The sequence below is a fragment of the Hylobates moloch genome, unplaced genomic scaffold (genome assembly GCF_009828535.3).
Source record: "Hylobates moloch isolate HMO894 unplaced genomic scaffold, HMol_V3 SCAFFOLD_3, whole genome shotgun sequence".
NCBI classification, from domain to species: domain Eukaryota; kingdom Metazoa; phylum Chordata; class Mammalia; order Primates; family Hylobatidae; genus Hylobates; species Hylobates moloch.
This window is the reverse complement of record NW_026652278.1, coordinates 38,580,536-38,606,102: the sequence shown is the minus strand read 5'-3', so window position 1 is coordinate 38,606,102 and position 25,567 is coordinate 38,580,536. Positions and strand designations below refer to the sequence as shown.

At 37.1% G+C, this 25,567-nt stretch overlaps 1 protein-coding gene across 1 annotated transcript in view; it reads right to left on the bottom strand.

The window, feature by feature from the left end:
* The window catches only part of LOC116457254 (cytochrome P450 2C8), a 61,829-nt gene extending 47,844 nt beyond the window's left edge, over positions 1 to 13,985 (bottom strand). The window contains exons 1-5 of the mRNA XM_032136281.2: positions 13,723 to 13,985; positions 12,018 to 12,180; positions 11,696 to 11,845; positions 9,284 to 9,444; positions 2,042 to 2,218 (exon numbers count right to left, since the gene is read on the bottom strand). Of these exons, the coding sequence (XP_031992172.1) occupies positions 2,042 to 2,218; positions 9,284 to 9,444; positions 11,696 to 11,845; positions 12,018 to 12,180; positions 13,723 to 13,890 (819 nt within the window). The 5' untranslated portion in view covers positions 13,891 to 13,985. The remainder of the gene's footprint in view (positions 1 to 2,041; positions 2,219 to 9,283; positions 9,445 to 11,695; positions 11,846 to 12,017; positions 12,181 to 13,722) is intronic.
* Positions 13,986 to 25,567: the final 11,582 nt, after the last annotated feature.

The window sequence follows — 25,567 nt, the reverse complement described above, 5'->3', positions numbered from 1 at the left end:
GTGTACATTGATTTTGTATCCTGAGACTTTGCTGAAGTTGCTTATCAGCTTAAGGAGATTTTGGGCTGAGACAATGGGGTTTTCTAGATATACAATCATGTCATCTGCAAACAGGGACAATTTGACTTCCTCTTTTCCTAATTGAATACCCTTTATTTCTTTCTCCTGCCTGATTGCCCTGGCCAGAACTTCCAACACTATGTTGAATAGGAGTGGTGAGAGAGGGCATCCCTGTCTTGTGCCAGTTTTCAAAGGGAATGCTTCCAGTTTTTGCCCATTCAGTATGATATTGGCTGTGGGTTTGTCATAGATAGCTCTTATTATTTTGAGATACTTCCCATCAATACCTAATTTATTGAGAGTTTTTAGCATGAAGGGCTGTTGAATTTTGTCAAAGGCCTTTTCTGCATCTATTGAGATAATCATGTGGTTTTTGTGTTTGGTTCTGTTTACATGCTCGATTACGTTTATTGATTTGCGTATGTTGAACCAGCCTTGCATCCTAGGGATGAAGCCCACTTGATCATGGTGGATAAGCTTTTTGATGTGCTGCTGGATTCGGTTTGCCAGTATTTTATTGAGGATTTTTGCATCAATGTTCATCAAGGATATTGGTCTAAAATTCTCTTTATTGGTTATGTCTCTGCCCGGCTTTGGTATCAGGATGATGCTGGCCTCATAATGTGTTAGGGAGGATTCCCTCTTTTTCTATTGATTGGAATAGTTTCAGAAGGAATGGTAACAGTTCCTCCTTGAACCTCTGGTAGAATTCGGCTGTGAATCCATCTGGTCCTGGACTCTTTTTGGTTGGTAAGCTATTGATTATTGCCACAATTTCAGAGCCTGTTATTGGTCTATTCAGAGATTCAACTTCTTCCTGGTTTAGTCTTGGGAGGGTGTATGTGTCCAGGAATTTATCCATTTCTTCTAGATTTTCTAGTTTATTTGCATAGAGGTGTTTGTAGTATTCTCTGATGGTAGTTTGTATTTCTGTGGGATCGGTGGTGATATCCCCTTTATCATTTTTTATTGCATCTATTTGATTCTTCTCTTTTTCTTCTTTATTAGTCTTGCTAGTGGTCTATTAATTTTGTTGATCTTTTCAAAAAACCAGCTCCTGGATTCATTAATTTTTTGAAGGGTTTTTTGTGTCTCTATTTCCTTCAGTTCTTCTCTGATTTTAGTTATTTCTTACCTTCTGCTAGCTCTTGAATGTGTTTGCTCTTGCTTTTCTAGTTCTTTTAATTGTGATGTTAGGGTGCCAATTTTGGATATTTCCTGCTTTCTCTTGTGGGCATTTAGTGCTATATATTTCCCTCTACACACTGCTTTGAATGTGTCCCAGAGATTCTGGTATGTTGTGATATACTCAACTGGTTTTTAATGAGGTTGTCAAGACAATTCAATAGGAAAAAATATGCTTTTTCAATAAATAGTTCAATGAAAACAGGATTCGCTCTCACAGGTTACCTGATGAACATCAACGTCCAACTCCTTTGTGCAAATTCATTTTAGGTTACACTAAATTAAACCTTCTCTCTTCCATCCACCAACTCTTTCCCACCACTCACCTCTCCACAAACTACTCAGTCCATCTGAAACCTTTCTTCTGTTCCACACTGCAAATATTTTAAGGGCTATGTCAATGTGCAGGGCATACAGGAAGCCCATTTATGATAAGCCATTCTTTTCCATTGTCACATAATCTATGTGCAATATTGATATCCATCTTCAGTTTATGGTAGGATATTTTATATTTTCTACTTATTTATAATTGCTTCCATTTGACTGCAGTGTCTATATTATTCTACTCACATAGATTATTTTTATTTCAAGAAGAGGGTCTATGGATTCTAGCCATTGGACAATTTTGTATTTTCCATGATGTTTAGTGCAGTCCCATAAATACAATAAGTAATTAAGATGCTTGTCAAGCATTACTGGCCTGATCATTTAAACATCCTTAGCAAATTACATAAGGATTCAATGAATCACAAATTGGACAAGAAATCAAAATACTGATCTCTTGCTAATATCTTACCTGCTCCATTTTGATCAGGAAGCAATCGATAAAGTCCCGAGGATTGTTAACATCCAGTGATGCTTGGTGTTCTTTTACTTTCTCCATAATGTAACTTTTTGTAAGACCAACATTTTTAAGCAATTTGTTGTGAGTTCCTGGGAAACAATCAATGAGTAGAGGGAAATTATTGCAGACCTAAAAGAGAAAAGAATATTAAATATAAACATGTCATAAGATATATGTATCTTACATCAGGCCCTGATTGAAATTATAGCTATAAATATGAATAAGATATCATGTCCATTTTGATGGGGAAATTTTTATATATATATATATTATTACACTTTAAGTTCTAGGGTATGTGTGCACAATGTGCAGGTTTGTTACATATGTATACATGCGCCAGGTTGGTGTGCTGCACCCATTAACTCGTCATTTACATTAGGTATATCTCCCAATGCTATCCCTCCCCCCTCCCCCCACCCCACAACAGGCCCCAGTGTGTGATGTTCCCCTTCCTGTGTCCAAGTGTTCTCATTGTTCAATTCCCACCTATGAATGAGAACATGCGGTGTTTGTTTTTTTGTCCTTGCAATAGTTTGCTGAGAATGATGGTTTCCAGCTTCATCCATGTCCCTACAAAGGACATGAACTCATCCTTTTTTATGGCTGCATAGTACTCCATGGTGTATATGTGCCACATTTTCTTAATTCAGTCTATCATTGTTGGACATTTGGATTCGTTCCAAGTCTTTGCTATTGTGAATAGTGTCACAATAAACATATGTGTGCATGTGTCTTTATAGCAGCATAATTTATAATCCTTTGGGTATATACCCAGTAATTGGTTTGCTAGGTCAAATGGTATTTCTAGTTCTAGATCCCTGAGGAATCGCCACACTGACTTCCACAATGGTTGAACTAGTTTACAGTCCCACCAACAGAGTAAAAGTGTTCCTATTTCTCCACATTCTCTCCAGCACCTGTTGTTTCCTGACTTTTTAATGATCACCATTCTAACTGGTGTGAGATGGTATCTCATTGTGGTTTTGATTTGCATTTCTCTGATGGCCAGTGATGATGAGCATTTTTTCATGTGTCTGTTGGCTGCATAAATGTCTTCTTTTGAGAAGTGGCTGTTCATATCCTTCACCTACTTGTTGATGGGATTGTTTTTTTCTTATAAATTCGTTTGAGGTCTTTGTAGATTCTGGATATTAGCCCTTTGTCAGATAAGTAGATTGCAAAAATTTTCTCCCATTCTGTAGGATGCCTATTCACTCTGATGGTAGTTTCTTTTGCTTTGCAGAAGCTCTTTAGTTTTATTGGATCCCATTTGTGAATTTTGGCTTTTGTTGCCATTGCTTTTGGTGTTTTAGACATGAAGTCCTTGCCCATGCCTATGTCCTGAATGGTATTGCCTAGGTTTTCTTCTAGGGTTTTTATGGTTTTGGGTCTAACATTTAAGTCTTTAATCCATCTTGAATTAATTTTTGTATAAGGTGTAAGGAAGGGATCCAGTTTCAGCTTTCTACATATGGCTAGCCAGTTTCCCCAGCAACATTTATTAAATAGGGAATCCTTTCCCCATTTGCTTGTTTTTGTCAGGTTTGTCAAAGATCACATGGTTGTAGATGTGTGGTATTCTTTCTGAGGGCTCTGTTCTGTTCCTTTGGTCCATATCTCTGTTTAGGTACCAGTACTATGCTGTTTTGGTTACTGTAGCCTTGCAGTATAGCTTGAAGTCAGGTAGCGTGATGCCTCCAGCTTTGTTCTTTTGGCTTAGGATTGACTTGGCAATGCGGGCTCCTTTTTGGTTCCATATGAACTTCAAAGTAGTTTTTCTCAATTCTGTGAAGAAAGTCATTGGTAGCTTGATGGGGATGACATTGAATCTATAAATTACCTTGGGCAGTATGGCCATTTTCACAATATTGATTCTTCCTACCCATGAGCATGGAATGTTCTTCCATTTGTATGTATCCTCTTTTATTTCATTGAGCAGTGGTTTGTAGTTCTCCTTGAAGAAGTCCTCACATCCTTTGTAAGTTGGATTCCTAGGTATTTTATTCTCTTTGAAGCAATTGTGAATGGGAGTTCACTCATGATCTGGCTCTCTGTTTGTCTGTTATTCGTGTATAGGAATGCTTGTGATTTTTGCACATTGATTTTGTATCCTCAGACTGCTGAAGTTGCTTACCAGCTTAAGGAGATTTTGGGCTGAGATGATGGGGTATTCTAGATATACAATCATGTCATCTGCAAACAGGGACAATTTGACTTCCTCTTTTCCTAATTGAATACATTTTCTTTCTTTCCCCTGCCTGATTGCCCTGGCCAGAACTTCCAACACTATGTTGAATAGGAGTGGTGAGAGAGGGCATCCCTGTCTTGTGCCAGTTTTCAAAGGGAATGCTTCCAGTTTTTGTCCATTCAGTATGATATTGGCTGTGTGTTTGTCATAAATAGCTCTTATTGAGATACATCCCATCAACACCTAATTTATTGAGAGTTTTTAGCATGAAAGGCTGTTGAATTTTGTCAAAGGCCTTTTCTGCATCTATTGAGATAATCATGTGGTTTTTGTCTTTGGTTCTGTTTATATTCTGGATTGCATTTATTGATTTGCATATTTTCAACCAACTTTGCATCCCAGGGATGAAGCCCACTTAATCATGGTGGATAAGCTTTTTGATGTGCTGCTGGATTCAGTTTGCCAGTATTTTATTGAGGATTTTTGCATCGATGTTCATCAGGGATATTGGTCTAAAATTCTCTTTTTTTGTTGTGTCTCCACCAGGCTTTGGTATCAGGATGATGCTGGCCTCATAAAATGAGTTAAAGAGGATTCCCTCTTTTTCTATTGATTGGAATAGTTTCAGAAGGAATGGTACCAGCTCCTCCTTGTACCTCTGGTAGAATTTGGCATGAATCTATCTGGTCCTTGACTTTTTTTGTTTGGTAAGCTATTAATTATTGCCTCATTTTCAGAGCCTGTTATTGGTCTATTCAGAGATTCAACTTCTTCCTGGTTTAGTCTTGGGAAGGTGTATGTGTCCAGGAATTTATCCATTTCTTCTAGATTTTCTAATTTATTTGCGTAGAGGTGTTTATAGTATTCGCTGATGGTAGTTGGTATTTCTGTGGGATCGGTGGTGATATCCCCTTTATCATTTTTTATTGTATCTATTTGAGTCTACTCTCTTTTCCTCTATTAGTCTTGCTAGTGGCCTATCAATTTGTTGATCTTTTCCAAAAACCAGCTCCTGGATTCATTGGTTTTTTGAAGGGCTTTTTGTGTCTCTATTTCCTTCAGTTCTGCTCTGATCTTAGTTATTTCTTACCTTCTGCTAGCTTTTGAATGTGTTTGTTCTTGCTTCTCTAGTTCTTTCAATTGTGATGTTAGGGTGTCAATTTTAGATCTTTCCTGCTTTCTCGCATGTACTTAGTGCTATAAATTTCCCCCTACACACTGCATTAAATGTGTCCCAGAGATTCTGGTATGTTGTGTCTTTGTTCTCATTGGTTTCAAAAAACATCTTTATTTCTGCCTTCATTTCTTTATGTACCCAGTAGTCATTCAGGAGCAGATTGTTCAGTTTCCATGTAGTTGAGTGGTTTTCAGTGAGTTTCTTAATCCTGAGTTCTAGTTTGATTGCACTGTGGTCTGAGAGACAGTTTGTTATAATTTCTGTTCTTTTACATTTCCTGAGGAGTGCCTTACTTCCAACTATGTGGTCAATTTTGGAATAAGTGCAGTGTGGTGCTGAGAAGAATGCATATTCTGTTGATTTGGGGTGGAGATTTCTGTAGATATCTATTAGGTCCGCTTGGTGCAGAGCTGAGTTCAATTCCTGGATATCCTTGTTAATTTTCTGTCTCGTTGATGTGTCTAATGTTGACAGTGGGGTGTTAGTCTCCCATTATTATTGTGTGGGAGTCTAAGTCTCTTTGTAGGTCTCTAAGGACTTGCTTTATGAATCTGGGTGCTCCTGTATTGGGTGCGTATATATTTAGGATAGTTAGCTCTTCTTATTGAATTGATCCCTTTACCATTATGTAATGGCATTTGTCTCTTTTAATCTTTGTTGGTTTCAAGTCTGTTTTATAAGAGACTAGGATTGCAACCCCTGTCTTTTTTTTGTGTTCCATTTGCTTGGTAGATCTTCCTCCTTCCCTTTATTTTGAGTCTATGTGCATCTCTGCATGTGAGATGGGTTTCCTGAATACAGCACACTGATGAGTCTTGACTCTGTCCAATTTGCCAGTCTGTGTCTTTTAATTGGAGCATTTAGCCCATTTATATTTAAGGTTAATATTGTTATGTGTGAATTTGATCCTGTCATTATGATGTTAGCTGGTTATTTTGCTCATTAGTTGATGCAGTTTCTTCCTAGCCTCGATGGTCTTTACAATTTGGCACGTTTTTGCAGGGGCTGGTACCAATTGTTCCTTTCCATGTTTACTGCTTCCTTCAGGAGCTCTTTTAGGGCAGGCCTGGTGGTGACAAAATATCTCAGCATTTGCTTGTCTGTAAAGTATTTTATTTCTCCTTCACTTATGAAGCTTAGTTTGGCTGGATATGAAATTCTGGGTTGAAAATTCTTTTCTTTAAGAATGTTGAATATTGGCCCCCATTCTCTTCTGGCTTGTAGAGTTTCTGCCAAGAGATCTGCTGTTAGTCTGACGGGCTTCCCTTTGTGGTAACCTGACCTTTCTCACTGGCTGTCCTTAACATTTTTTCCTTCATTTCAACTTTGGTGAATCTGACAATTATGTGTCTTGGAGTTCCTCTTCTCGAGGAATATCTTTGTGGCGTTCTCTGTATTTCCTGAATTTGAATGTTAGCCTGCTTTCCTAGGTTGGGGAAGTTCTCCTGGATAATATCCTGCAGAGTGTTTTCCAACTCAGTTCCATTCTCCCTGTCACTTTCAGATACACCAGTCAGACATAGATTTGGTCTTTTCACATAGTCCATATTTTTTGGAGGCTCTGTTCATTTCTTTTTATTCTTTTTTCTCTAAACTTCTCTTCTCACTTCATTTCATTCATTTGATCTTCAATCACTGATACCCTTTCTTCCAGTTGATTGAATCAACTACTGAAGCTTGTGCATGTGTCACATAGTTCCCTTGCCATGGTTTTCAGCTCCATCAGGTCCTTTAAGGACTTCTCTGCATTGGTTATTCTAGTTAGCCATTCATCTAATCTCTTTTCAAGGTTTTAATTTCTTTGCGACAGGTTCGAACTTCCTCCTTTAGGTTGGAGAAGTTTGATCATCTGAAGCCTTCTTCTCTCAGCTCATCAAAGTCATTCCCCATCCAGCTTTGTTCCATTGCTGGTGAGGAGCTGCGTTCCTTTGGAGGAGGAGAGGCACTCTGATTTTATAATTTTCAGTTTTTCTGCTCTGTTTTTTCCCCATCTTTGTGGTTTTATCTACCTTTGGTCTTTGTTGATGGTGACATACAGATGGGGTTTTGGTGTGAATGTTCTTTCTGTTTGTTAGATTTCCTTCTAACAGTCAGGATCCTCAGCCGCAGGTCTGTTGAAGTTTGCTGGAGGTCCACTCCAGACCCTGTTTGCCTGGGTATCAGCAGCGGTGGCTGCAGAACAGCGAATATTGCTGAACAGCGAATGTTGCTGCCCGACCGTTCCTCTGGAAGTTTTGTCTGAGGGGGTACCCGGCCCTGTGAGTTGTCAATCTGCCCCTACTGGGGGGTGCCTCCCAGTTAGGCTATTCAGGGGTCAGGGACCCACTTGAGGAGGCAGTCTGTCCATTCTCAGATCTCAAACTCCATGCTGGGAGAACTACTATTCTCTTCAAAGCTGTCAGACAGGGACATTTAAGTCTGCAGAGGTTTCTGCTGCCTTTTGTTTGGCTATGCCCTGCCCCCAGAGGTGGATTCTACAGAGGCAGGCAGGCCTGCTTGAACTACAGTGGGCTCCACCCAGATCGAGCTTCCTGGCGGGTTTGTTTACCTACTCAAGCCTCAGCAATGGTGGGCACCCCTTCCCCAGCCTCGCTGCTGCCTTGCAGTTCCATCTCAGACTGCTGTGCTGGCAATGAGCGAGGCTCCGTGGGCATGGGACCCTCTGAGCCAAGTGCGGGATATAATCTCCTGCTGTGCCATTTGCTAAGACCACTGGAAAAGCACAATATTAGGGTGGGAGTGACCCGATTTTCCAGGTGCCATCTGTTCACAGCTTTGCTTGGCTAGGAAAGGGAATTCCCTGACCCCTTGCGCTTCTGATGGGGAAATTTTTATTGTGCATGTATAGCAATTTTCTGTGCCTAAAGATTGGAGGCTGAAAATTTTGAACAGGAAATCAAAGGTGGTAATTATTTTCTTCACTCATACATCATTTTTATTGTATAAAAGCATTTTAATATCAATTTTCTCATTTTTAAACCAAGTCTTTCCTACAACCTTGAAATATAAGATGGCATGAATTAGTATGATTTTTTATTTAGTTGATGACACTAGATGTTAAAGCTAGAACCCACTGTTTTTATTTCTGTCAAGTAGCTTCAAAAATGGAATCAGTATTTTAGAAGTGGGAGCAGCTCAAAGATACCTTAAAACCCAGCCATGCACCTGAGCAGTTAAGTGATTTCTCTAAGATCACACAATTATTATTTAGGCAGAGTGTAGGGCATGCCAGTTCAGCACAGGGTAAAATTTGGATGTTTGTTTATGCTTCATACACCATAAAACCAATCATTTTTGTCATTCCTAACCTATCTGCTTCATCAGCCAGGTTCTCAGCAGCAGCATCAAACACATCTGCCCTACTCAGTGTTTCCTGGCACCTTCTATGGTCACAAATATTTTCCCTCCTTGATGGAGATAATCTTTCCCTAAATTAGAATATTTCTGCCAAGTAATGTGATGAAGAGGTCAGTAAGCATTGATTGGAGGATAAGCCTACTGAGTAATGGAAGTCTTCAGAAAGGACCCGGATGTCCATGGGGTGATATGGACATGCTTTTGGGCTTTTTGAAACAGGTTTTGGGATTTAGTGGATAAACCACTGGTCAGGAAGCCATTGGGCTTGAAAGCCACTCCTGTATTTGGACATTCATTTTCTGTGTGTAAAATAAAAGGCTTGGTCATCTTTCCCAGATGTTCACTTCATAAATTTCTGAGCAGGACTGTGGTATTCAAACATGCACTTCATGGCTTGGTCCATATAGAATTTTGTTCTTATCAGAAAAAAGAGCAGAAATGGTTTCTGAGGAAGACAAAATCTTGGTCTTACCTGGATCCATGGGGAGTTCAGAATCCTGAAGTTTTCATTGAATCTTTTCATCAGGGTGAGAAAATTCTGATCTTTATAATCAAATCGTTTCTGGAAAACAACGGAGCAGATCACATTGCAGGGAGCACAGCCCAGGATGAAAGTGGGATCACAGGGTGAGGCTAAAGATTTAAAAATTTTTTTTAATATTATTAAAAAATAAATATTTAAAAGATTTGCATTTGTTAAGACATAAAGGAAATTTAGAAATTTTAAGCAATATCTTACAAATTCCCCGTGTCCAAAAAAAATCAGCATGCATGAAATAAATACATTACTTTTACCTTAAATATGAGTATGATTTGAGCATTACAAGCTAGCTAAACAATGTCATTTCGCATGTGGTAATTCACATCCACTGCCTTTATTTAAACTCTTTTAACCCCAGGTATCTTTTATTTTGGAAGGAAAAAGAAGACTTTTTCAAATTCCTAATAATTCAAGTTTTTAGAGCAGAATCGTGTCTGTTTGCAAAGCCTCTGGACAATAAAACACAGAGATAGGAAGAGAACAGTTGGGGACCTAGAAATGTCTTATGTATAATGAATAGCTGAAAGTATAATGTGCTGAACCAATGGGAATAAAGTTAGGGAGATTGTGGGTAAATGCATGTGTTTGAGGGAACAAATGTGAAAAGCAAGTACATCCATATTATATGAGAAAAACTAATATAAATGAGCATTAAGTATAACAGATTTGTTTATCTAAATAAGTAAAATGTTAACTTTTTATTTCAAATCTAAATCCCAGTAAAGCTAACGAAAAAGTAAATTGATAAATGGAATCTTTTTCTTTTTTCAATTTGTAAAAAATGAATTTATTTCCTTCGTAAATAATGTTTATCATTTCCAATCATCTTCCAAATTTAATTCATTTGCGCAAAACTACTCTTGTGGATTCTGGGATATTATTCAGTATAGTCATCAAGATAAGTATGTTTTAATAATGTTTTAAATTTGACCATAAGTTAGGCCAAATCTGTAATTTTACAGGTAAAGAAATTATTAAGGCTTTTTTTTGGTAAAGGAATCTCTAAAATGAAATTGCTGTAACCAAGTGACTAGTGAACATAAATGGAAAGGGTGCCCAAATTCACGTCTATAGATCCTAAATAAGAGTGACATGAAATGAAAGGGTTCTGAATAAAGTTGGAACATTGAACAACAAGAAACCTGCTGAGTTAGCCGCTTCTATGCCAGACTCCTTTAAACATTACAGGTCTCTAAAGTTTCAGGAAAACTGTTGTTTTAGCCAAGGGGGTGAAAGGTAATTTGGGAAGCCTTGGTGAGAGAGAGAGAGAGAGAGAAAGAGAGAGAGAGTGTGTGTGTGTGTGTGTGTGTGTGTTTCTCAGGTACAATCTGATATCCAGGTTGTTTTGTTTTGTTTTTTTTTACTGCATTTGGAAGAGTGAATTTAAAAAGGTAATTTTATATCCCAGCTGATAATCCGATTGATTATAACAAGCACTTCATAGGTGAGTAAATTGGCAGTGGGAGAAAAATGATTAGCACAAATTTCAAATCTAAGAACCAATACAGGGGAAAAAAGATGACAAAACTGAAAACATAGCCAAATTACATTTAAGGAAGACAGGATAAAGAGTTTTTCATAATAGTTAAAATCTACTTAAACGAATTATTTCCAAATTAGTATTTGTGTATTTTGCTGAGTTATACTATAGATTATATTTACTTAAAATATATTAATTGTTACAGTAAGTAGTGGTTAACAAGAAATAATTAATCCTGACAGTTTTCAAATAGTACTGTGTTTCCTGAGAAATAAGAACTGACGAAAACTGTACTGAGATATACCTAAGCAAGTAAAACCATACATAGTGTCATTGCTGGCCAGAGCTGTAGGCATGGACCTGGAAGGAATTTCCAGACATGTGAGTCTGACCATATGAAAAAACTCTAATTAAATGAAAGCACATATAACTTGGTTCATGTTCCATAAGGTGTGATGAGGTCATTTTCACCATGTCCACTCTCCAAGTGTTCTCTGGTGAAATGTTCTGGTGGAGGTAATGCAGATTTATGCTATGGGGGAAACCTTCTTTAATTCTTTTCAAAATTGAACTCAAGACCCTTATTTATGATTTCTGATTTGAAAACAAGGAAACAAAATTGAGCAGAAAATAGGATTAAATGACCTTTTAATCCTACACCCTATGAACCAACACATTTATACAGGCAAAGCACAGATACACAAAACCTCCCTCATCTCTGTGCTTCAAATCTCCCTCCACCACCTGAGGGCTGACAACCAGGAGCACAATGAAGATCTGGCCACCCCTGAAATGTTTCCAAGGACATCATTAGTGAAGACAGTTAACTGTTAAGGTCGGTGACGCAGAGTAGAGTCACCCACCCTTGGTTTTTCTCAACTCCTCCACAAGGCAGTGAGCTTCCTCTTGAACACGGTCCTCAATGCTCCTCTTCCCCATCCCAAAATTCCGCAAGGTTGTGAGGGAGAAACGCCGGATCTCCTTCCATCTCTTTCCATTGCTGGAAATGATTCCTAACAAAAAAAGGGGGCAGAAACTGGGAGAATTCACAGCCAAGGAAGAAAGCGCTGCAACACTCGGCAGCCATGCAGATAGGCTAAGCTCTGCTGAGAAGCTTTTTAGGGCTCTGTTTTCCATCCCCCTCACCCCAATTACCAAAGCTGACACAGGATTATGTGCACCTACCAAGTCCTTTAGTAATTCTTTGAGACATTGGGGAATTGCCTCTTCCAGAAAACTCCTCTCCATTATCAATCAAGGCTTCCTTCACTGCCTCATATCCATGCAACACCACTATGGGATTCATGCCAAAATACACGGTGAACACAGGACCATAGACTTTTGAGAACTGGGAAAGGAAATGCACATAGCAGCAAAATAAGTCGCTATTTGCTCCAAATATTATGTATGATTCAGACTGATATTTTCATTGCATTTTTTAATGTTCATATTTGCCACACATAGATTTGATATTTCTGAATTTTGTACATAAATGTGATGGTGATTGTTATAGCTGCCACTTATAGATGGCCTGTGATGTGTCACGCAATAACCCAGGCAATTGGTACACAAATCACAGTTCATCCTCACATCAACACATTCAGCACATTCATTTGCCCTGTTTTAAAAATGAAGAAACTGAGGCCAGAGAATTGCAAATTCATTCTCAGAGTCCCACAGGTAATATATAGAAGCTCCAAACTGGAATCTCTGCTAATTTAAACTGATGCTTGAGCAATTTATCACTCCCCCATGTCCACCTTGAGGCCACTACCCAGCTAAGGACTTCAGGGTCACTTGTAAAGCTCTTAGCATGAGGATTCTGATACAGCAGTCCAGTGATGAACCCTAGAAATCTGTATTTTCAGTGTCACCCCAGGTGATTCTAATGCCCAGTCCAGTTTGTAACTGCTGGTATTACCAATATGGAATGATGAAGCACCACAAAGTTAGAATCAGGACATTCAGCATCTCCTGGAAGAACAATTTCTTCCATTCTCCAGCAATCTTGGCCACAGACAGTGGCTTTGTTCAGAATCCAAAAGAATTCTGTTAACCACCAATTGGGCTGTGACCAATTACTTCTTTCTTTCATGCACTTATGTTTGCCCTGAACCCACAGATATTTATTTCACATCAGCCATCAAATGAATCTTCAGAGAAGTTCAATTTTCATGACCATTCTGAATAAAACACATGACTACTATAGTAGAGGACTTATTGGATGAAATTTCTAATCACACACACTTCCCTTTACCTTCAGTCAAAAATCACAGCAAAACACTATGAAACAAACAGGGGAAACAGCACTTCAAACTTTTGCCACTGTATTAAATGATTCTATCATACAATGACCCCAATGTTTCAGTATTCACAAAATGTATCAACTCACTCCACTATTTCTGATAATGACAGACTTAGAAAGACAAAAGAGGCCAGGCACGGTGGCTCACACCTGTAATCCCAGCACTTTGGGAGGCCAACGCAGGCAGATCATGAGGTCAGGAGATCGAGACCATCCTGGCTAACACGGTGAAACCCTGTCTCTACTAAAACATACAAAAAATTAGCCAGGCATGGTGGCAGACACCTGTAGTCCCAGTTACTGGGGGGAGGCTGAGGCAGGAGAATGGTGCGAACCTGGGAGGCAGAGCTTGCAGTGAGCGGAGATAGTGCCACTGCACTCCAGCCTGGGCAATAGAGTGAGACTCCGTCTCAAAAAAAAAAAAAAATAGGAAGACAAAAGAAACATCAAAGAAGTTCAGAGGGGGTATTTTGCTTTACAATGATCTATTATAATAGTGTGCTTCTAGGAATATATTTTATCTAAAAATAGCAGTCAAATAACTTACTCTTTGCAATTGGCTGGAGGAACATAAGGCATACTTACATTGCTGAAAGATTTGCAGATGTTCTTAATATCTATCTGTAGCATATTTCCAATAATAGGAAGAGGAGTGGGGCCAGGAGGGAGCTTCCTTCTCCCAGAGCTCTGTCTCCAGAGGGAAAAGAGAAGAATAAAAGAGAGACAGAGCACCAGGACCACAAAAGGTTCCATTGAAGCCTTCTCTTCTTATTACGACAGCTGTGAGTTTGCACTCCAAAGCTTTTATAACACTCCCTGCTAATTCAGTGTGTGTCTCTTTGACATGTAAAGTAAGCAATCACCTAGATCCAATTTATACTTTTTTTCTGAGTGGACTTTGGCCCACGGATAGAGATAAAATGTTATTTTGTCCTACTCCTTCTTTCCAGTGCCCATCTAGGAGATTCTGGTTTAATTGTATTGGATTGGAGCCCAGGTATTGGTAATTAAAAGTCCCTGGTTGTTCCAATGTGCTGTGGTGATGGAGAAACACTGAAGTAAATGATTCTATGTTAGAATATACTCAAAATTCAATATTCTCAGATTAATGACCAGTTGGGAACTTATGACCTTGAGGGAAATCAGTGTATTCTATATTTTGTATATAAAAAATGTACATTGTAATGCTATATCAAAAAACAGGAGACTTAGCCCTTGATAACAAAAGCCTTTCAAATATTTAGTATAGTTCACTTAAAATACAGCTGCCTAAACATGAAATAGTGAATATAACTCATACATGTTGAATGACCACACATATATCAAATTATTAGCTAATAAATGTATATTTATATATTTAAATGTATATAAACAATATACATAAATATATATTTGTTATTACATAATAATTATGTTATTATTACATCATTATAATAGGTGATTGTTTACATGTCAAAGAGACACACTGAATTAGCAGGGAGTGTTACATACATTATTACATAATAATAACAAATACATATTTATACTATTAAATATTATATTAAATATATATATAAAAATGTATATTCACCATTAACAGAGACTGGAATGTAAAGATTATCATTTTTTATTTTTCAAACTGGGAAAGAAACTCTGGGAGAACAGGACACCTGTCAGTGCCACACAGCTCATCGCTGGTAAAAGCGGGATTTGAGCAGAGATCTTCTGATGCCCATTGGGGTTCATTATCACTTACACCACAGCTGGCTCAAGAACAATTTTAGAACAACAAAACAAACCCCAGACATTAGTTACTCTGAAGATACACCACCTTGACTCTGTTCAGAAAGCAACAGGCTTCACATTAAATAGAAGTCCATTATTTGTTTATAAGGATAAGAGGACCGGAGATGCTCAAAAGAAGAAATAAAAGTTAGAGTTCTCCCCTCTGCATCACCTCACAAGTGAAAGTTGTTCAGCATTATTAAGGAAAGGGCCAATCTCACATGATTTATGGCAGATGGCTTGAAAATCTATGGCTTCTCCACCTCCCAGTCACCTCCAGACATGGCTGCTTCTATTGTTTTTGGTCTGTTCTTGTTACAAATAATAGAATGTAATCATACACAGCAAGGAAGAGAAATTATACACAGAGCAACAGTTGTGGATTCAATAGAAGATGGAACACAGGGAAATCATTGAATGGACCCAGGGCACAGAACCACTGCAATGTGCAGACCTGAATGGGAACTGATAGTCAATGGTCATGAAGATCTAAATACAACTGGATTTATGAACATTACTAGATCACTAATAACAAAGTGTGTATACAAAGGCATGCTCTGAAAAGATTACCTTTATTCTAAATTGACCAGTACAGTTATTTCCAGCTCTTTCATTAAGAAAATATTAAGACCCAGTTATACAATGTTTTATCGATTATAGACATTATGACAAATTTACACAGAATTTTCACACTTATCACATCTCTTTTTATTCTCTCAATTATCTTTGCCCACTGTAAAATTATTCCCAGTTTAGAGAGGAGACAGTTAGACCATGATGATTCAGTACTTTAACTAAGGACACACAGAATGCAAGTGACCAAGCTGGGACTGGAAACCATAACCCCTACATCTTGCTGCCTTCCTTTTAAGCAAAACATCCAGTTAAATTGGGGCACCAAGATTGACTAAAATTCAATACTTGTGGATTAATCTAATCAGTGACTTTCAAAATAAACATTAATTTAGTTAATAATTCTAGCACCAGTTGAGTAAAATGTGGGTCAAACGTGTTTGGTTTTATAACCTTTAAAAGGTGAGTGAGTCCACATCCTGGTGAACCCTTTATCCAGGGCAAAGGGAAGCAGTAATTTGCTGCCTCACTCATGTAGGTATAAGATAGTTTATTTGGATAAAATAAGTTCACTTTCTCTCTTTAGAGCAATAATTTTATTCCTTGAGAAACAGTTGTCCTTGCTCTGCTCCTTGTTTCTTCTCTTGAGCTGAGGCTCTTGCCTTGACCTTTCTTTTTATAGAATAAAAGGAACATAGATAATTTAAAGACAGATGGGATCTCTGAGATCTACTAATTTAATTTTGCTTAAGCAATTGGTGACTCAGGGAGTTAGAGCATTATCAATGCACCAGTAAAAGATTTTGTATTAGAATCCCAGTTTTCCTGCTTGGTCGTTCAGTGAAATACCCCATCCCATAGAATTCCCACCTGAGTCCAAATGATCAAGAGTGTATTAGCATTAATTAAGCCCTCTACAGTCACAGATTGACACCATCCTCAGCTTGGATAGAGTTGTGAATTAGAGCGGGGTTTTTTTAATTAATATAATTTATTTTTATAGCAATTTTAGGCTCCCAGCAACAGTTCCCACAAACCCCTTCCCAGCACCTACAAATAGTCTTTCCCACAATCAACAACCCCCATCAGTGGGGTTCATTAGTTACAGTCAGTGAACCAACAATAAGACATAATCATCACCAAAGTTGAAAGTTCACATAGGGTTTACTCTTTGTGTTGTACGTTCTATAAATTTGACTGATGTATAATGCCATATATTCACCATCGTAGCATCATACGGAATAGATTTGCTGTCCTAAAAATCCTCTGTGCTCTGCCTATTCTCTCCCTTCCATGCAAGTCCTTGGTAACAAGTGAACCATAGTTCACTTTAGTGTTGCCATGGTTTTGCCTTTACTATAAGAGATTGTTATATAGTTGGAATCACACAGCATGTAGCCTTTTCAGGTGGGTTTCCTTCACTTATTAATATGCAGAAGGTTTCTCCATGTCTTCTCATGGCTTGAAAGCTCATTTCTTCTTACCACCAAATAGTAATATAATAATATTCCCTTGCATTGATGTACCACAGTTTATCTATTCATCTAGTGAAGGATATCTTGGTTGCTTCCACTTTTGGCAATAATGAATAAAGATGCTATAAATGTCCATGTGCAAGTTTTGTGTGGACATATGTTTTCAACTCATTTGGCAAATATCAAGGAGCACAACGGCTGGATCATATGGTAAGCATATTTTAGTTTTGTAAAAAGCCACCAAACTCTCTTCCAGAGTGTCTGTGACATTTTGCATTCATATCAGCAATAACTAATAGTTCCCATTGCTTCAAATCCTTGCCAACGTTTGGTTTTATCAATGCCTTAGGTGTTCATTATTATAAAGGTATGTGTCATTGTTGTCTTCGTTTGCAGGTCCCTAATTATGTGTAATGTTGAACAGTTTTCATGCATATTTGACATCTGTTTATCTTCTTGGATGGGATGTCTGTTCAAATCTTTTGCCCATGTTTCTATTAAGGGTGTCCAGTTTTTTGTTGTTGAGCTTTAAGAGTTCTTTGAGTATTTTGGATGACAGAGTTTTATTATAAAGATATATTCTTGTATCTTTTGGAACTATTATTCCTCTTTTAGCTGGACTTCTCCTTCCCTTGATAGTGTCTTTTACAGAGTAAAACTTTTTTGTTTTAACAAAGTTCAGATTATTGATTTGTTCTTTCATGCATTGTGCACTTGTTGTATTTGAAAAACCATTGCCAAGGTCTTCTATATTTTCTCCTATGTTATCTTCTCAGAGTTTTATAGTTTTGTGTTTCACATTTAGTTCTATAAACAATTTGGAGTTAACTTTTGTGAATAGTGTAAGATTTACATCTAGATTCTTATTTTTGCTAAAACCTCTTAAGACAAATGGGACTTAATTAAACTAAAAAGCTTCTGCATAGCAAAGAAATAATTAACAGAGTAAACAGACAACCTACACAATAGAGTAAAATATTTGCAAACCGTGTATTCAAAAAAGAGCTAATATCCAGAATTTATAAGGAACTCAAACAAGTCAATAAGACAAAACAAATAACCCCATTAAAAACTGGGCAAAGTTCCAATTGTCACGGGATATTGTTGCATTTGTTTTAGAGGTCTTAGTTACGAATTATTTGCCTAGGCCAATGTCAGAATTTTTCCTAGGTTTTCTTCTATGATTTTTATGGTTTTAGGTCTCACATTTGTCTTTAATCCATCTTAAGTTAATTTTGATATGTAGTAAGAATTAGGGGCCCAATTTCATTCTTTTGTTTATGGCAAGCTGATTTTCCCAGCACCATTTATTGAATAGGGTGTCCTTTCCACAGTGTATATCTTTGTTAACTTTGCCAAAGATCTGTTGGCCACAGGTATGTGGTTTTATCTATGGGTTTTCTATTCTGTTCTAATATAGGAGTAAGGATTTCACATTTTTTTGTAAGGTTTACAGTAGAGAGATTTTCTTTGTTTTGGAATTCATTTTATTTATTTTTCTTTAATTTTTAATTTCTGTGGGTACATAGTAGGTGTACTTCTTTATGGAGTACATGAGATGTGTTGATACAGGCATGTAATGTGTAAAAATCACATCACGAAGAATAGAATATCCATCCCCTCAAGCATTTATCCTTTGAGTTACAATACAATTATGCTCTTTTAGTTATTTTAAAATGTACAATTCAATTATTAATGACTATAATCACCCGGTTTTCTATCAAATAGTAGGTCTTTTCACTATTTTTTTGCATTCATTAAGCACCCCAGATACCCCCCCCCACCCTCCTACTACCCTTCCCAGCCTCTGGTAACTATGAGAGAGTAACTTCTCTAATAGAGAGTAGAGTTACCAGAGGTTGGGAAGGGTACTGGGAGAATGGGAGGTATGAAATGAGTTAAATTTCTTTGATTTTTAGAACCCACAAATAAGTGAAAACATGCAATGTTCGTCTTTCTGTGTCTGGCTTATTTCACTTAACATAATGATCTCCAGTTGCATCTATGTTGTTGCAAATGACTGGATCTCATTCTCTTTTTATGGCTGAATAGAACCTCTTTGTGTATATATGCCACATTTTCTTTATCCATTCATCTGTTGATGGACACTTGGGTTGATTCCAAATCTCGGCTATTGTGAACAGTACTGTGATGAACATAGGAGTGCAGTTATCTGTTTGACACACTGATTCCCTTTCTTTAGGGTATACACCCAGCAATGGGATTACTGGATCATATGGTAGCTCTATTTTTAGTTTCCAAGAAACCTCTAAACTGTTCTCTCATAGCGGTTGTAGTAATTTACCTTCCCGCCAACAGTGTATGAGGGCTCCCTTTTCTCTACATTCTCTTTGTTATTGCCTGTCATTTGGATATAAGCCATTTTCACTGAAGTGAGATGATATCTCATTGTAGTTTTAATTTGCATTTCTCTGATGATCAATGCTAAGCACATTTTATATGCCTATTTGCCATTCATACATCTTCTTTTAAGAAATATCTGTTCAAGTCTTTTGCCCATTTTTTTAATCAGATTATTAAATATTTTTCTATAGAAATGTTTGAGCTCCTTATATATTCTGGTTACTAATCTCTTGTCAGATGGGTAGTTTGCAAATATTTTCTCCCATTCTGTATGCTGTGCCTTCACTTTGTTGATTGTTTTATTTATTATGCAAAAGTATTTTAACTTGATGTGATCTAATTTGTCCATTTTTGCTTTGGTTGTCTGTGCTTGTGGTGTATAGCTCAAGAAATCTTTGCCCAGACCAATGTCTTGCAGATTTTTCTCAGTGTTCTCTTGTAGTATTTTCATAGCTCGAGGTCTTAGATTTAAGTCTTTAATCCATTTAGATTTGATATTTGTATATGATTATAGATAGAGGTCTAGTTTCATTCTTCTGCATATGGATATCCAGTTTTCCTAGCACAATTTATTGAAAAAACTGTCTTTTCCCCAGTGTATGTTAGCACATTTGTCAAAAGTGACTTCACTGTAGTTGTGTAAATTTGTCTTTGGATTCTCTATTCTGTTCTATTGGTTTATGTGTCTTTTTTTTATGCCAGTACCATGTTGTTTGGGTTACTCTAACCTTGTAGTAAAATTTGAAGTCAGGTAATGTGGTTCTTCTGATTTTATTATTTTTGTTTAGAATAGCTTTTGCTATTCTAGGTCTTTTGTAATTCCTTATAAACTTTAGGATAGTTTTTTTGTCTATTTCTGTGAAGAATGTCATTTTTTTGGTAGTGATAGCATTGAATCTGTAGATTTCTTTGGGTAGCATGAATATTTTAACAATATTGATTCTTCCCTTCCATGAACATGAAATATCTTTTAATTTTTTCCCCTGTTCTCTTCAATTTTTTAAATTAGAGTTTTACAGTTTTTATTATAGAGATCTTTGTCTCATATTATTAAGTTAATTCCTAGATCTTTAATTTTATTTGTGACTACTGTAAATGAGGTTACTTTTTAATTTTTTTTCAGGTTGTTCATTGTTGACATATAAAAATACTACTTATTTTTGTATGTTGATTTTGTATCATGCAACTTTACTAAATTTCTAAATCAGTTCTAATAGTTTTTTTTTGGTGGAATCTTTTGGTTTTTCCAAATATAAGATTATAACATCTGCAACAAGGGTAATTTGAATTTGTCCTTTTCCATTCAAATGCCCTTTATTTCTTTCTCTTGTCTGATTACTCTAGCTAGGACTTCCAATATTATGTTGAATAACAGTGGTGAAAATAAAAATGGGCATTGTTTTTAAACTCTAGATCTTAGAGAAAAACCTATCAATTTTTCCTCTTTAATAGCTATCATAATTAATAGTTCCATCATATATGAGTTTTACTATGTTGTTTTATTTCCTTTATTCCCTGTTTTTTGAGAGTTTTTATCATGAAAGGATGTTGAACTTTATCAAATGATTTTCCAGCATCAATTGAAATGATCACATAGTTTTCATTCTGTTGATAGGATGTATCACATTAATTGACTTGCATATGTTAAACCATCCTTCCATCCCAGGGATAAATCCCACTTGATCACAATGAATGGTCCTTTTAAAATATTGTTGAATTCAGCTTGCTAGCATTTTGTTGAGAATTTTTGCATCAATATTCATCAGCAAAATTGGCCTATAGTTTTTTCTTTTTGATATGTTTTTGCCTGGTTTTATTGTCAGGGTTACACTGGCTTTATAGAATGAGCTGGGAAGTATTCCCTCCTGCTCTATTTTTTTTTTTGGTGGGGGTGGGCATAGTTTGAGTAGAATTGGTATTAGTTGTTTTTTAAATGTTTGGTGGGATGCAGTGGTGAAGCTTTCGGGTCCAGGGCTTCTCTTTACAGGAAGATTTTTAATACAACTTTGATCTCATTACTTGTTATTGGCATGTCAGGCTTTAGATTTCTTCATGTTTCAATCTTGATAGGTTGTTTATGTCTAGGAATTTGTCCATTTCTTCTAAGTTTTTCAATTTATTGACTTATAGTTGCTCATAGTAACCACTAATGATCCTTCAAATTTCTGCAGTATCAGTTGTCAGGTCTCTTTTTTCATCTCTGATTTCATTTATTTGGGTATTCTCTTTTTAAAGTTAATCTTGCTAGAGGTTTTTCAGTTTTGTTTTACCTTCCAAAATCAATGTTTTGCTAATTCATCTTCTATATTGTTTTCTTTTCAATTTATTTCTCTTTTGATCTTTATTATTTCTTTTCTTCTAGTTTTGGCTTTCATTTGCTCTTGCTTTTCTTGTTCTTTAAGATGCATTGTTATGGTTATTTTTAGAAAGGTTTTCCTCTTTTTTTGACGTAGGCACTTACAGCTATAAACTTCCTCTTAGTACTGCTTTTGCTGTATCTCATAGGTTTTGTTATGTTGTGTTCCTATTATCATTTATTTCAAGAAATTTTCAATTTCCTTCTAAATTTCTTCATTGACCCACTGGTCATTCAGGAGCACACTGTTTAATTTTCATGTATTCGTGTATTTTCCAAGATTCCTCTTGTTATTGACTTCCAGTTTTACTTTACTGTGGCCATAGAAGTTGGTTTACATTATTTCAATTATTTTTGAATGTTTTAAGACTTGTTGTGTGACTTAAAATATGGTCTATTATTGAGAATAATCCATGTGCTGAGGAAAAGAGTGTGTGTTCTAGAGTGATTATATAAAACCTTCTGTAAATATCTATTACATCCATTTGATGTGTAGTGCAGATTATGTCAGATGTCTCCCCTCCCCTCCCCTCCCCTCCTGTGCCCTCCCCTTCCTCTCCCTCCCCTCGCCCTTCCTTTCCTTTCCCTTCGCTTCCCTCTTTTTCTTTTTGGCGGGGGTAGAAACACTGTCTCAGTATGTTGCCAGGCTGGTCTCAAACTCCTGAGCTGAAGTAATCTGTTCACTCTGGCCTCCCAAAGTGCTGGGATTACAGGTGTGAGCCACTGTACCCAGCCTCTTTGTTTACTTTCTGTCAAGTGGACCTATCCAATGTTGAAAGTAAAGTGTTGAAATCTCCAGCTATTATTGTATTAAAGTTTACCTTTCTATATATCTCTAATCATATTTGCTTTACATATTTGGGTGCTCCAGTGTTGGATGCATATATATTTAAAATCCTCATATCGTCTGTCTGAACTGTCTCCATTATCATTAAATGGGGTCATCAAGTTGACTTATTTGTTTCTTCTTATAGTTTGTTTTTCTTCTTATAGTTTTTGTCTTAAAATCTATTTAGTCTGATATTAGTATGGCTACACCTGCTCTTTTTTTGGTTCCAATGGCATGGAATATATTTTTCCATTTTTTTACATTCAGTCTATGTGTGTCTCTATAGGTGAAGTGTGTTTCTTGCAGGCAACAGGTCAATAGATCTTGCTTTTTCCTCCATTCAGCCACTCTATGTGTTTTGATTGGAGGGTTTATTCCATTTACATTCAATGTTATTATTAATAAGTAAGGACTTACTCCTGCCATTTTCTCATTTGTTTCCTAGTTGTTTTGTGGTATTCTTTCCTTCCTTCCTTCCTGTCTTCCTTCTAGTGAAGGTGATTTTCTCTGTTGATACAATTTAGTTTCTTGCTTTAGATTTTTTGTGTATCCATTTTATGTATTTTGGCTTGAGATTCCCACATGGACTTGCAAATACTGTCTCAGTACCCACTATTTTAACCTGATAAAAATGTAACACTGTTTCGATAAACAAACAAACAAGCAAAAATGAACTAATAAAAGCTCTACACCTCAACTTCCTCCACCTGCTTTTTAACTTTTTGTAGTATCTATTTATATCTTATGGCACAGCCTATTTCTTGAAAAGTTGTTGTAGTTGTTATTTTTGATCGGCTCATCATTCAGCCTTTCTACGTAAGATAAGAGTAGTTTATGGCCGGGCACGGTGGCTCATGCCTGTACTCCCAGCACTTTGGAGGCCGAGGCAGGTGGATCACGAGGTCAGGAGATCAAGACCATCCTGGCTAACATGGTGAAACCCCATTTCTACTAAAACATACAAAAAATTAGCTGGGCATGGTGGCGGGCACCTGTAGTCCCAGCTACTCGGGAGGCTAAGGCAGGAGAATGGCATGAACCTGGGAGGCAGAGCTTGCAGTGAGCCAAGATCACACCACTGCACTCCAGCCTGGGTGACACAGCGAGATTCTGTCTCAAAAAAAAAAAAAAAAAGAGTAGTTTATACACAACAATTAGAGTGTTGTAATGTTCTCTGTTTTCCTGTGTACTTACTGTTACCAATGAGATTTGTATCTTGAAGTGCTTACTTATTGCTTATTTATTTCTGATTAAAGTACTCCCTCTAGCATTTCTTTTAGGACAGGCTTTCTGTTGACAAAATCCCTCAGCATTTGTCTGAGAAAGTCTTTATATCTCCATTTTTGAAGGATTTTTTTTTTTTTTTTTTGCCAGACACAAGGGCAAAAGGGTAAAATCTTCTTTCCTTCAGCAGTTTAAATATGCCATGCCACTCTCTCCTGGAATGCAAGGTATGCACTGAAAAGTCTGCTGCCATACATACTGGAGCTCCATGGTATATCATTTCTTTCTTTTCTGTTGCTGCTTTTACAATACTTTTTTTTTCTAAATCCTTAACCTTCGGGAGTTTTATCATTAAATGCCTTGAGGTAGTCTTCTTTGGATTAAATCTGCTTGATGTTCCATAACCTTAGATACTAATATCTTTCTCTAGGTTTGAGAAGTTCCCTGTTTTTATTCCTTTGAATAAACTTTCTATCCTATCTCTTTCTCTACCTCCTCTTTAAGGCAAGTAACTCTTAGACTTTCCGTCTTGGGGTTGTTTTTTAGATCTTATAGCAGTGCTTCATTGCTTTTTATTTTTATTTTTGTCTCCTCTGACTGTGTATTTTTAAATAGCCTACATTTAAGCTCGCTCACTAATTCTTCTTTTGTTTGATCAGTTCTGTTATTAAAAGACTTTGATGCATTTTTCAGCACGCCAATTGGATTGTTAAACTCCAAGATGTCTTCTTGATTTTCAAAAAATTATTTCAATCTTTTTGTTAACTTTATCTGGTAGAATTCTGAATTCTTTTTCTGTATTATCTTGAATTTCTTCGAGTTTCCTAAACAGAGCTATTTTGAATTCTCTGTCTTAAAGGTTACATATTTCTGTTTCTTTAGGATTGGTCTCTGGTGCCTTATTTAGTGTATCTGGTGAGGTTATGTTTTCTTGGATTTTCTTGATACTTGTTCATCTGTGTCTGGGCATTGATGAATTAGGTATTTATTGTAGTCTTTGCAGTCTGAGCTTCTATGTACCAGTCCCTCTTGGTAGGTTTCTCAGTTATTTGAAAGAATTTGGGTGTTGTCTAAGCTGTATCTGCTTTAGGTGGTAATGAAAGATTAGTAATGCTGTAGTTCCTGCAGACTCATTGAGTTACCATCGTGATGTTCTCAGACAAAATTTTGGAGAATTCTCTGGATTACCAGACAGATGCTCTTGTTCTTTCTTCAAACTTTCTCTCAAACAAACAAAGTCTCTCTCTTTTGAGACACCTGAAGCTGCAGGTGGGTGACACAAGCAACCCTGTGGCCTCCACCACTATGACTGCACTGGTTCAAACCTGAAGCCAACACAGCACCTGATCCCTATGCTTTGTTTAACAACTATCTGTTAGAAAAAAAAAAAAAAAACAGTCTTGAATAAACAATACCATATGTTTGCTCAAAACCCTAAGGCTCTGCACTCAGCAGGTAGCAATGCCAGCCAGGCTTGTGTCCTTCCCTTCAGGATGGTGAGGTCCTCTAGGCCACAGGTGAATCCGAAGGTCCTGTCAGGAGCCAGGGACTAGAGTCAAAACCTTTAGAAGTATACCTGGTGTTTTGTGGTACTGTGGCTGAGATGGCACTCAAACTACAAGATGCAGTCCTTCCCAATCTCCCTACCCTTTCCAAAGGCAGAAGAGTCTCACTCCGTGGCCACCACCATGACAGACCCCTGGGAAGTTCTACAAGACTACCACTGATGGTCCATTAAGGCTTAAGGGCCTCAGGCAGCTTGTGTTTAATGCTGCCTGGCCTATAACTCACTCTTCAAGGAAGTGGGCTCCCCTCTCATCCTGAAGATGTTCAGAAATGCTGTCC